The following is a 14,368-nucleotide window of genomic DNA, read 5'->3' as shown; positions in this document are numbered from 1 at the left end:
AAATTTTTTCAAGAGACGCGAACAGCTGCATAAAAAATCATTATTCAATAATCAAGTTTAAACTGCACAAAATTTAAAAATAAACCATCACTCAGCTATAAAAAATAAAAAAGCAAAAAACTAAATAAAATCAAACAAAATCAACAAAATCAACAAAATCGACACAATCGATAAAATCGACAAAATCGATAAAATCGATAAAAACGATAAAATCGACAAAATCGACAAAATCGACAAAATCAACACAATCGACACAATCGACAAACTCGACAAAATCGACAAAATCGACAATGTCGACAATGTCGACAAAATCGGCAAAATCGGCAAAATCGACAAAATCGACAAAATCGACAAAATCGACAATGTCGACAATGTCGACAAAATCGGCAAATCGGCAAAATAAAAAAGCAAAAAACTAAATAAAATCAAACAAAATCAACAAAATCAACAAAATCGACACAATCGATAAAATCGACAAAATCGATAAAATCGATAAAAACGATAAAATCGACAAAATCGACAAAATCTACAAAATCAACACAATCGACACAATCGACAAAATCAAAAAAAATCAACAAAATCAACAAAATCAACAAAATCAACAAAATCAACAAAATCAACAAAATCAACAAAATCAACAAAATCAACAAAATCAACAAAATCAACAAAATCAACAAAATCAACAAAATCAACAAAATCAACAAAATCAAACAAAATCAACAAAATCAACAAAATCGACACAATCGATAAAATCGACAAAATCAACAAAATCGACACAATCGATAAAATCGACAAAATCGATAAAATCAAACAAAATCAACAAAATCAACAAAATCAAACAAAATCAACAAAATCAACAAAATCGACACAATCGATAAAATCGACAAAATCGATAAAATCGATAAAAACGATAAAATCGACAAAATCGACAAAATCTACAAAATCAACACAATCGACACAATCGACAAAATCAACAAAATCAACAAAATCAACAAAATCAACAAAATCAACAAAATCAACAAAATCAACAAAATCAACAAAATCAACAAAATCAACAAAATCAACAAAATCAACAAAATCAACAAAATCAACAAAATCAACAAAATCAACAAAATCAACAAAATCAACAAAATCAACAAAATCAACAAAATCAACAAAATCAACAAAATCAACAAAATCAAACAAAATCAACAAAATCAACAAAATCGACACAATCGATAAAATCGACAAAATCGATAAAATCAAACAAAATCAACAAAATCAACAAAATCAAACAAAATCAACAAAATCAACAAAATCGACACAATCGATAAAATCGACAAAATCGATAAAATCGATAAAAACGATAAAATCGACAAAATCGACAAAATCGACAAAATCGACAAAATCGACAAAATCGACAAAATCAACACAATCGACAAAATCGACAAAATCAACAAAATCAACAAAATCAACAAAATCAACAAAATCAACAAAATCAACAAAATCAACAAAATCAACAAAATCAACAAAATCAACAAAATCAACAAAATCAACAAAATCAACAAAATCAACAAAATCAACAAAATCAACAAAATCAACAAAATCAACAAAATCAACAAAATCAACAAAATCAACAAAATCAACAAAATCAACAAAATCAACAAAATCAACAAAATCAACAAAATCAACAAAATCAACAAAATCAACAAAATCAACAAAATCAACAAAATCAACAAAATCAACAAAATCAACAAAATCAACAAAATCAACAAAATCAACAAAATCAACAAAATCAACAAAATCAACAAAATCAACAAAATCAACAATATCAACAAAATCAACAAAATCAACAAAATCAACAAAATCAACAAAATCAACAAAATCAACAAAATCAACAAAATCAACAAAGTCAACAAAATCGACAAAATCGACAAAATCGACAAAATCGACAAAATCGACAAAATCGACAAAATCGACAAAATCGACAAAATCGACAAAATCGACAAAATCGACAAAATCGACAAAATCGACAAAATCGACAAAATCGACAAAATCGACAAAATCGACAAAATCGACAAAATCGACAAAATCGACAAAATCGACAAAATTGACAAAATTGACAAAATTGACAAAATTGACAAAATTGACAAAATTGACAAAATTGACAAAATTGACAAAATTGACAAAATTGACAAAATTGACAAAATTGACAAAATTGACAAAATTGACAAAATTGACAAAATTGACAAAATTGACAAAATTGACAAAATTGACAAAATTGACAAAATTGACAAAACTGACAAAATTGACAAAATCGACAAAATCGACAAAATTGACAAAATTGATAAAATAGAAGAATTGAAAAATTTGACATAATCGACACAACTGAAAAAGTGAACAAAAACGACTAAATTTGCAAAATTGACAAAAAAAATTAATAGGTTTTTTGATTTGATTTTTTGTTCAAATTTCATGTTTTCCTGGGCAGTTAACTTGCCGCTTTTTCTAGTTTCAACAATCTGCACCTTCTGATAGACTAGGCCTCTGATACTAGATTTTTGTTGTTTTTTTGGTCGTTATTGTTTTTTTGCCATGTTAAATTTTTATCAATATTCGAATAGTAATGTGGTTTGAACGCAAAAAGACAGTTCTGGTTTTTTGGGAATCATTTAACTATTGAATCTAGCCATTCTAATTCTATGAATCTAGGAATAATAAAGTTTAAAGAATAACTTTGAAAATGAAATGAATCGTTTACATCGCTATCTATAACAAATTACTAACTGACTTTAGGATTTGAATGTCTTTCTATTCCTATTCAAAGATTATAAGATTAACAAAATAAAAATTGACGGCAATTCAATAATTTGAAGAAACAAATTTATTAATCTCGTTAAAAATTGTGCAAAAATATTCGAAATAATAACTCAACGAAGAAAAGAGGCCGAAAAAGTCAAGATTGCTTCAACAGGTCGAACAAATTTAGTTTGAAATCGGCCTCTTTCCTAGAAATGCTGGTAAATAAGCTACGACACACGCACAAACACAAACATCAACGTGGACTGGGGTGGTGGGGGGTTAGTGGTTTGAAACATGGAAAAAGGTTTTGTAAATAGACTCACATCTCTCATATTATACGTAATTTCCAAACTATTTACAAAACTATCATAAAATTCCGGAAATAAATCTAACACGTCTAATAAGTCATCTCTATGAATCTTATGTAGATCACAATAGGTTAGTGCTTTAACATTACTGTTTGATTTTCCCAGCGTCGTGTGCGTGCAGGGATTTTCGCCGAAAATATCATCTTTTCCTGTAATGAATTTTCAAATTGGTAGGACAGGTTGTTAATTAGAAATCACGCGGTCGTGTAAAATGTTTGATGCTAATGATGCTAAGAAGGTTTCACACGTACCTAATATCGCCATGACTACGTCGTCTTTTAAAATCTCTATCGAGCCCCGTGATATAAAATATAGGTACGTGAGGACGTCTCCTTTGTGCACCAGGGTGTCACCGGGCGGAGCGTGAGTTGTCTTGAACTTTAGCGAAAGAGCTCTGGAAATAGAGGGATTAAAATGATGAAAATTAAGATATTTCTACATTTTGATGCATTTTTGGGAAATGTTTTAGTAGTCAACATCAACAGTAAAACCGCTTTAAATATAACTGATTTGAAGAATTATATGAAATACATATTGATCCGACATAGATGGTCAAAGCTGACTGGTGAAAACTTGAAAAAAAATGTACACTAGGGTAAATACATAAAAAAATAGACTTTACTTACACCCCCTGCCTCAATTCCTTTGGCAAAATTAAGTTTCTGTGCCAATGTTGATCCTCATCGGTTAAGGCTTAGGGGTCGCAGTAGTTGACAACAATTTTTTTACCAATTTTTTTAATCGTTAACAACTTTTCAGGATCAACTCGGATCGCTTTGCACTCTTCGACAAAATTGTAGAGCGTTAAATTTTACATAACAATTTCACTCCTTGTTGTAAATTTTGCCTTTACTCATACATTTTTCAAAATTCTTCTACAAAATTTAACTCTCTCACAGGCACCTAAACCTTAACCGATTTGGCTTAAAATTGGCACAGATTCTAAATTTTGCCCGAGAAATCAAACCACCCAAGTAACATTTTTTCCAGGAGTTCTACAAGAGCTCTTCAAGATAGCTACAGCATAGCAGTTTGGACCGCGGTAGGATAAAATTCTCTTCAAAACTTCTTCAGGAGTTTGGAAGAGTACTTAAAGAGAGTTTTATCCTACCGCGGTCCAAACTGCTATGCTATAGCTATCTTGAAGAGCTCTTGTAGAACTCCTGGAAAAAAATGTTACTTGGGCAGGGTGCGTCACCTAGGATTTTACATTTTTCTTGGTACCATAATGAACATGCAAATTGAAAATCATCTAATTTTCGGCAAGAATGATTAAATCGGTTTTCTTTCAGAATTGAGTAAATTTCGCTCAGAATTAATCTTAGTAAAGTTTATAAAATTCTTATAGATGTCCCTTTTATTAATTTCTTGGTAGGTTCGATCGGTTTTGACGAAATTTCATTGATGTTTGAAATATTTTATCAACCGAATTCGGCTAATCATATTGATCAAAGCCGGATTGTTAAACTTACCATTTCGGTGGATTTGTTTGAAATGTTTCATCGGTAAGTTTTCTCATGTCATGTCGCTGAAAAGTTTGGCGCGGACAGACACATGGCTTTCTACCTAAGGCACTCGCGATTGAGTGTGTAGTAGTGCGGTTGTCAAAATCGCTATCTCTGACTCTCTCACTCCACTGACACTGACATTGTTTATGTTTTGGTTTTCCTGGCACGGTCCATTGTTCTTTTATTATTGTTTTGGTTTTAGTGGCACAGAGTCATGCCCTCACACTAATGTAAAGCAAGATGACGAGTTCCTTTGATATACAGCCTTGGGACAGACATTTTTTCGTCAAATGTCAGCCCGACATGTGCCATTAAATTTGTGCGATGAAATTTGTCCAGAAAATCCACCAAAATTGTATGTTGATGAATACAACTTGGATGTTCATGAAAGAACTCGTAGGTTAAATTGAAATTTTTTCCCACATAAAGATTTCATTAAAATTGCATGTTCAAACTAAATGATGAAACGATGCAAAAATTTTCACCGATATTATCAATTTAACAATACGGCTTAGATATCGGACCGGCAATGGTTAACATCTGAAAAAATTTCTTTTAATAAGAAAAGGGACTATCCACGAACCACGTGGACACTTTTTTGAAAATCTTAACCCCCCACCCTAATCGTGGACAATTTCCATACAAATAAAATCTTTTTTGTATGGACCATGGACAATCGCAACTCCCCCACCCTTTATGGTGTCTACGTGGTTTATGGATAAGAAGGTTTCATTTTTGAACATTGCTAATCTCAGCAATGGTTTCCAAGATATCATCAGTTGAAAGGGTAGAATTTAGGAAAACTTATTTTTTGGTAATATTCATTCTTTAAATTCTTCAGCAACTAGAAATCGAATCGACAATGTCCAAATAAGCAAACTTTAATGATTTTTTTCAGAATATATTTTCTCAAAAATTGACAAAGATGGACACAATTTTAAAAATTAAAAAAAATGTTGTTCAAAAACAATTGTTGAATAATTTTAATTCAATAATAATTTTAAAAGAACATTCAAATTTTACAAAGATACATTCAAGTTTAGAATTCCTTTATACACCTCGTAATGTTTTTTTTTGTATTTTTTGTGTGCATTTCCGATACTTTTCATAAAACACTACACAGAAAAAAAAATGATGGTAATTTTCATCATGAAATGGTGACAGATTTTGTGTCGAAAAAAATATGTTATGTCACATCAGTTTTTGATGAATATTCATCAGGTTCATATTTTAACACATTTGTTATGTAATATTACTCAAAAAGAGGTAATATTCAACCTATCAAATTTTCAACCTTCCAAAATTCAACTTTATTTTAACTGTGTAACACTAAAACACATCAAAAAATTAAAAAAAATCGAGGATCTAAAGATTTTCAAAATTGAGTTTTTTTTCACTGTAGTAAATGATGAATGAAATATTTCATCAGCCAGAATAGCAAACCATGTAGGTCAACGCCGTATTATTAAGCTGATAATTTTGGTAGATTCATCGCACAAATTCAGTGGCGCATGTCAGGCTGTAATTTAGCAAAGCAATGCCCATCTCCACCAAATTTAACACCGAGTAAACTTCTAAGTTGTATAGTTGAATTGACGATTTTGGTATTTTTTTGGACACGTTTCATCGGTAAGATTTCTCATGTCATGTCGGTAAAATGTTTAGCGGGGTTCGACACCTTTTGGCCAAATGTCAGCCTGACATGTGTCACTACATGTTTGCGACGAAATGTTTCCAAAAAATCCACCAAAATTGTAAGTTTAACAATATCACTCTGAGTTGTATTTTTGGAGTAATTTTGATTTACTGTGGTAGATTTTCTTGAAATATTTCGTTGGCGTTGAACTGTCAAAAATTGATCGCGTAAATAACGATAAATACTATTCTACCACAGTTTTTTGTGTGAATTTTGCGGTAGATGATTTGGTAGATTTTCGACAGTTCGATGCTAACAATTAGTTTCAAGAAAATTTACCATTGGTCAACTGAAATCTGTTTAACAATACGGCATTGAAAATTTCCCGTTGAAACGTTTAAAAAAATCCCTTTAAATAATTATTTTTTTAAAAACACGGCTCAAATGTTTGACGCGGTTAGAACAATGACAAATTTACTTGGTGAAATATTTCACCAACAATTCTTTGTTGGTTCTGTCGCTTTGAAATATTTCACCGCTGGAATTCCGTGTCGTTCAAATAATTGAAAACAAAAATCTTACCTAAGGCAGCCGGGGCTGGCCGCTTCGAAGGCGGAACAGTTGGTGAGCAGGTTCCGGTTCAGGTGCAGACAGATGTCCGCCTGCAGGCACTCGGGAAAGCCCTTGAGCACCGAGTTCATGTCGATGCCGTTCGTGTAGGTCCACGCGTGCTGGAAGTACTCCTCCAGCCGTTGCCGCAGCGGATTTGGGATCTGGTGGGGTGAAGAAAAATGAAAAGTCATCCACAATCAGACGATGCAAAGCCAAGTGGCGTAGAGTAGTTTTGCAATCAACAGCTCGTTTGTTGGATTTAATGCGGCCATGAAAAATGTGGAGGAGAAAATTAAACCCCGACACCGCACCGGGACCGGAAATGAAAGTCAATCACGAGGTCAAAGCGGAGCAAGTGGCGCCAAGCTGGCGTCAAAGCAATTTCCATTGGATTTTTTTTGATCAATTTAGTTTTTGTACTCAGAATTTCAGTTTGGCAATGTTTTTGTTTTTTTTCGTGGGATTATTTAGGAACCAAACAACCTTCTCAACTTGACACGTGGCCGTGCGTGTCCAGCTGGCTTTTGCGGAACGCGTTACGCCGCAGGCCGTACAGTCGCAGCGGAATATAGCCTCATTTACCTGATGGAACCGAATAAACTCCCGGACACGCAACATTTGCGTGTGGTACCGTGCCGTTCCGGAGTATAACCGTTGAATGATGGCCGAAACGTTTCCGAAGATACTGGCGTACATGAGGGCTGAATTTCGGGAAGAAAGGTACAAAAAAAATCGTGATTAATTCGATGTCAGCAGCGGAATCAGAATCACTTCTTGCGCCAGTGCTGCCAGCTACTTTTGACTTGTTCACTGGTAGCACCGACTTGGAGTGAAGGTCGTCAAAGGTGCAATTACTTACATCCGACCAGCATCACGCATATCGTGAAGATTTTCTCGGCGTCCGTGTTCGGGGCGACATTGCCGAAGCCGACCGACGTTAGCGAGGTAAAGGTGAAGTACAGGGCGGTCACGTAACGTGACTGTCGGGGGCCAGCAGGTAGGTCGCGTTGTTAAGGGTGCGAAGCAACAGGAGAGTGCGCGCAGCCACGGTGGAAAAAGGCAGGAGAAAATCGATTCATGAAAAGAAATAACCAGTTTGTTGCACGGAGTTATGAATATTCATGAGGGTGACGTGTGGATATTACTGGTAAGTGACTTGTGATGGATTTTGAGTGATTTTACCACGGGGAAGTGTTTAAGGATCATTTTCATTGTAGTACTGTTGAAGAGGTTGTGGTCTTCTCGGAGGGATTGGGATATTGCTGTAGGTTGTCATTTCGTAATTGCAAGGCCATAAACATGATGGAAGGTTGTAGAAATTTGCAGTTATTAAATTGATTTTAGGTGAAATTGAATAGAAACTCACATTGTGAATATTTACTGAAATGTTTCGTCAGTAAGCAGGAGTTGCACTGTTAATTTGATTTTCGTGAACCGCGGTAAATTTTCTTAATTCGAACTGTCTTTTTACCCAAAGCATTTACGACATTGATCACACACAAAACTGTGGTAGAAAAGTATCCACCGCGATCAATTTTTGACAGTTCGACGCCAACGAATTATTTCAAGAAAATTTACCGTGGGTAACCAAAATCAAATTAACAATGCACCTTGAAACATTTCATCGCACAAATTTTATGACACATTTGGATAAAAATTGTCGGTCTCCACCGGACACTTAGATCATTAGAATGAAGTATAAACAGTCAGTTTTAAGAGAATGCATGCAAAATATGTCTTTTCTAATAATTTTTCATCAGAATTTGAAAATTTGAATGACTTAATGTGGTCCGAATCCCGGACACCGATGAAATTTGAATTCCGGACACTTTTGCTTCGAATTCCAGACACTCGATTTTGCTTATGAATAGCACAAATTTGAACTGAAATGTTATTGAATGGCATTCTTTAGGTCTGAAATAAGCTGTTACATCAAATATTTGTGTTTTTTTAATATAAAAATTAGCTGGATTTAAGGAAATCAAAACCATAAATTTTTGCTTTGCCTTTCCGGTGTCTCGGACGCCTATGAAATATGTCAGTGAAATGTTTCACATTTTTGGTAAGCTTATAATTTTATTTAATTGTTTTGGCATTAACCACAGCGTTCAAACAAACTTTAAATTAAAGTTGATGTTAGAATTCAACAAATTACACAGATTTGACATCAATAATGCGAACTTATATCCAAATAAATGAAAAACAAGATGAAGTGTCCGGGTTTTAAAGCGTCCGGGAATTCGAATCATGATGTTATTATGAGGCAACTTACCCATAAAACGTTTCAAACAATCCACCACAATTGTTTGTTGGACAATTTGTTGAGACTTCAAATTACGATTTTTTGCATTTTTTTATTTGGATGATATTTTGCGTGTACTTTTACTGTATTTTGCCTTATTAGGTCGTCTGTACAAGTCGTCATACAATTTTGGCAACCGTCCCTATAGGGTACTCAAATATTTAATAATCTGTTTCTAGAGAATAGATATTATGATCGATTTGGTGTCTTCTGTGAAATTGTAGGAATTGCTTCGGGCATATCAGAAAAAATAGTTACAGCCATAAAAAAATAATCACTTCTTTTATTCAACTTTTCACACACACAAATCTTTTTTTTTAAAAGGTCCTATAAACGTATGAAAGACAACATATTATATAACTAAAAAAAATATTGAGCTGTGGATTGTGTAAAATAATCATTTTGAAAAATCTGTAGAAGTCATGCTCAAGCTTGACCATCCCTGTAAATATTTTCTCGAGAGGATTAGAAAATTGCCTCTAAATTTTCTACAAAGACAATGAAGATTGGACCAAAACCGAAATCTAGCGTGACAAAATTGAAAGCGGCCACACGTTAAGATTTAGAGCTTTGGTGTCTTGGGGACAAATGATCAGGATCAATACGGGCATCTTTTAGTATAGTGGACATTAGGGTGGTCCAAATTTTAGGGTGGTACAGAATTTTTATTTTGGCGGGATGACGAGATAGCGCTTCTGTGACTTCAGAAAAGTTGTAGGGAACACCATTTTGAGCAACTTTGCTGAAGAGCACAAATCTCTATCTTCAAACGGGAAGTTTCTAGAGCCATTTTTGTAAATTAGGTTGAGGTGATTATGAAAAAATAGTTTTCATAAACACAATATGAATTTATCAACTCAGGCCTACACACAAAAAAATATTTCCGAATGTTACATCATTTATGATGTAACACTTTTGCACGTCATTAAACATTTAAATTTAAATAGAATTTGATGTAAATTTGCAACAAATTATACGTAAAAACATGATTTTACGTGTGATTCAACTGTTTACATCAAATCTCAAGTTTACATCAACTGAGTTTACATGTGATTCATCTTTTCCGTGTCGAGTAAATTCACACTTTTTTTTCTGTGTATGTCGTAGTGAGATGGTGTTTCCTTGACATTTGTAGAGCTTATCAAAACACATATTTATCTTCCAAGAGAGCGGAAATCGGACTTTTTAAACGAAAGTTATAGCCAAAATACTACGAAAATTACGCCATTTTGAAATGTGAATATTTTGAAAAGGTGGTGGAGTTTGACCTCGCTCTTAGAAGCATCTAAAAGTACACATTTTAAGAAACATTTGCTGAAAATATCTCGGAGGTCTTTTTTCTTTAACTTTTTTTATCTCAATTTGAAAATGAGCATTTTTAAATCGTTTTTTTCCCATAACTTTTGATAGAATTGACCAAAATTCGTTTTCCAAGAATAAAAATGTTCATTTTGACTAGCTCTTCAATTGTCTAGAAGGACCCAAAAATGTACAAAATGATCTAGTGGTTGTAAAAGAAGAAACAAGTTTTAGCTGAATTATTTCAGAATGAATTTAATTATTTTGTTTGTATCTTTTTATCACAAAAAGAGCGACAATTTATTAAGAGAGGAAAACTCTGCGAATATGCGTCCGAAATTCAAAGTAATTTTTTTTATCAAATTATTTTTTTTAATTAAAAAAAAAAATCATTTCTTGCATTTGGTATTACCAAAAAATACTATTTTTGGGCCTTTTTACACATGTTTAATATGTGAGACAGAAGGGAGACAGTGAGGACCTACATTACCATATAAGTAACAGCTTTTATGAAAATTGTATACAGTGTTGCCAGTTTGAGCATTTTACTCGCCTTTCCCATGCCATGTCAGTGAAATGTTCGATAAAAACGAAAATCGACTTTGTTAAGCCTATTGTCAGTCTGACATGTGCCATTAAATTTGTGCTATGAAATGTTTCCAAAAAAGTCTGTATTGTTAATCTGATAATGATCAAACATTTCATTCGTTGGTTTTCACATGCAACAATGGTGAAAATCAATAGTTCTAGTTCGGTCTTATTGCCCTTACGGCACATTTTCGTAAAACGGCAGTGCTGCCAAAATGGTTGGATCAGATTTTTAATAAAAAATCACCTATTTTTTTTAATTTTTCGATTCTATCAATTAAATTGACAAGAAATTATTGTGAAATATTTCACAACATTCCACGCCTACTTTTCGAATTTCAATTCCACACAACTTATGAATCTACGTTGAAGACCATTCTGAAATCCATTCCGAATCAAGATAACACGCCACACGTAACCCATTATTAAAGGTGACAACCTTCCACCGTCGTGATTATGGTCCTCGCAACCACCATTAGCCCTCCCCATTAGCCTGACGGAGGAGTCAGAGGGGGCAAGCGCTTGGGACCATAAATTCCTACCTTAATCGACGGACCACCGCCGGTGTTGTTGGCGTAGTAGTACTCCTGGGTGGCGTCCGCCAGTGCGTCCAGCCAGCCGATTTTGTTCTTCATCATGGGCCGCTCGGCGTTCCCTATCGCGTACCTGTTTTCATTTTTTTTTATATGGAAGGTTAATGGTGCGGAGGGGAAAATGTAGAAAAAAAGCGACGTATTAGTATAAATCTCTGGGCTAGTCCGCCGGTGTTGCAGGTGGTCACGAGTGAGGTTAAAAAAAGTTGGCCGTATAAAACTGTTTAAAATGGCGTAGAGGCAGAGATTTTTGTGAGGCAATGTTGTAGGTTTTTGTTGGTATTGGAGAAGTTTGCCGGCGCTTTATTATAAAGCCTGAGCCAGAAGCTAAATAAAATGAGATATTTGTTCGTAGTGAAAAAGTTTATGTATTGTTTGACTTACGGTTGCAGGCTTTAACCTAGATAGAAAGAGGGAATGAATTAAATCGGCTCAATTATGGTTGATTAATTATCATTCTCCAGTAGGGTTGTAGTGTTGCCATGAGAAATGTGGCAACTGGATTACAAATAATGACTTGATTCAGCTCTAGGGATGCAATTTTATATCTTGGTCCTCCAAATGTTGGCTCAAATTTATGATTTGCAAAACATATTTGTATATACGCGAATTGTTAATATGAAATTTTAAGTAACATTTATCAACAAATTTTAACACCGCAGACTGCTGAAACATTTCACCCATCAATTGTCAACCGCTGAAGAAAGGAAAACGTCTTCAGTGTGATATTTGAGCAGTATTACAAGATTGAAAGTTTTGGAGGATTATTTTGAAACATTTCAGCGATAAGTTTCACATTCAATGTCGGCAAAAAATTGCTAGATGTCAGCATGACATAAGTCGCTTATTTTGTAAGATGAAATGTTTCTATAATAAAATCTATCCAAACGGTCAGTTTAACAAAAATGCTTTGCTGTAGAAAAAGACTGATGAAATATTTCAATTTGGTAATTTTTATGAAACATTTCATCGGATTAATAAATTTAGGTAAACGGATCCGTTTTTAATTTTCAATGAAATTATTAAGTTACTAGATAAACAAGTCATTATTTGTTGACATTTTGATATTTGCATATGATTACTTGACAGGGATATTAAACATATTTTCTCCTGTAGATTTTCCAGTGACTTTGGTAAATGAATAAATTGAATAAAAAAATCTATGTTTTAAATCTAAAAATAAAAAAATAAAATTCAACTATTTGTTCAGCTAATCTCATAATCAAGCAGCTATAAAAAAAAATTACGGTGTGCCTCTAGTAAGCCGCTACGTGGGTTGCATACTTGCACTTGTTACCTATTTTTCGAAAGCTTTTCTTTCAGAAACCACACCTGTGCAACCATCACGCTGAGAATATGACGCTCGCGTTTGATTACATTCAGTTTGTTATTGCCTTTCAGTCGTACCGGATGACGCACCGTTCGAATTAGTCGCTCGACTTCGTGACGCGAAATTTGGTATTTTTTTTTGTGAAATGTTTAAATTTGATTTTTCAATGTTGAACTGACAGTTGGTTTCACACTTGTTGAAAGCAGCTTCAGTTGTGTCGCAATTTTATTTGTAATGTTGTTGCTTTTATTGAGGTGACATTTTATGCTTATGTTTGATGTTTTTAGTTATTTTTTTAAGAATGGAAAAAGCCTTTTTACCGATGGAAACAACAAGCCTTTTTAGTACGAAAACACTGCGAAAGTGTCCTTTAATGTTGGTTCTAAGATCCACAGATTGATTAGTGTAAAACATGTTTTTTTCAGTTTGATGGAGACGCATGTTACTTTTCACTCAAATATACAACGTCTCTATGGAAACTGACGTTTACTGCGGATTTTAGAGCCCCATTAAAGGCGATCACCGTCAAGTGCTGCTGCGTTGGAACGGAAAAAGGGAGGGAGGATTTGCTGAAAGTAAACAAAGCTCATGACGAAATGTACTGTCGATGGCGCGGCAAGGTGGGGTGAAAGGGGACAAATAAATCTCTGCCTCTACGGTTGAACGAAAAAATAATTGTTTTTTTACTGCCATTGACAAAAGTTTGACGCGCGTTCATCGTTTACGCCCTTTTCAAATGTTTGTCAAGATGCTCGAAATCAAATTGTGAAAACTAAAGTTGTGTGAGTGTGAGTTTGCTGTTTCGTTTCATGGTTGGTGTGTGAGTGTGGTGTTTTTTATCAATCGTTTTTTTTGTTTCACACAGTGTCTATTGTTTGTTTTGCATTTTCATTCGTTTGTTTTTTTTTTCATGAGCTAGAGGACACAGTTTTTTTTTTGTTTTCAAAAGGAGGATGCGTACCAAATACAAGCCAGCCAGTGAGCGATTAGTGCAAAGGTAGCCATCAGTAATACTAAAACAGCAGCGCCATATTCCGAATAGCGGTCGATCTTTCGTGCTACTCGCACTAGACGCAATAGACGTGCCGTTTTCAATAAACCAATTAGAGTCGTTGTCTGTAAAGGAGAGAGAAGAGAGAAAAGAAAAAACATGGTTTCGCCGCAAGTGTGTGAGTGAGAGAGACAGATAAAGAGAGAGGGAGGGAGGTATCGTTCGGAGAAACCAGGGAGAGGAATTTCGGGAGAGAGTTACTGTTTTCTGTGTAAGTGTTAGTGAGAGAGAGTTATTAACAGAGTATTCAAACAAGGCAGGAGAGAACAATAGAGTGTAAGAGAGAATTACGATAGGAGC

At 34.2% G+C, this 14,368-nt stretch overlaps 1 protein-coding gene across 12 annotated transcripts in view; it reads right to left on the bottom strand.

Moving 5' to 3' along the window:
* Positions 1–14,368, bottom strand: part of LOC120419748 (potassium voltage-gated channel subfamily H member 6-like) — a 232,904-nt gene that overhangs the window by 20,728 nt on the left and 197,808 nt on the right. For all 12 annotated transcript variants that reach the window (XM_039582556.2, XM_039582553.2, XM_039582558.2 and 9 more), the window contains 7 exons: positions 13,979–14,133; positions 11,637–11,760; positions 7,765–7,885; positions 7,488–7,606; positions 6,876–7,066; positions 3,401–3,543; positions 3,105–3,298 (listed from right to left, as the gene is read on the bottom strand). In XM_039582556.2, coding sequence (XP_039438490.1) covers positions 3,105–3,298; positions 3,401–3,543; positions 6,876–7,066; positions 7,488–7,606; positions 7,765–7,885; positions 11,637–11,760; positions 13,979–14,133 — 1,047 coding nt within the window. The remainder of the gene's footprint in view (positions 1–3,104; positions 3,299–3,400; positions 3,544–6,875; positions 7,067–7,487; positions 7,607–7,764; positions 7,886–11,636; positions 11,761–13,978; positions 14,134–14,368) is intronic.

The sequence above is a fragment of the Culex pipiens genome, chromosome 3, assembly GCF_016801865.2.
Source record: "Culex pipiens pallens isolate TS chromosome 3, TS_CPP_V2, whole genome shotgun sequence".
Taxonomy (NCBI): domain Eukaryota; kingdom Metazoa; phylum Arthropoda; class Insecta; order Diptera; family Culicidae; genus Culex; species Culex pipiens.
This window is presented reverse-complemented; position numbering and strand designations above follow the sequence as displayed.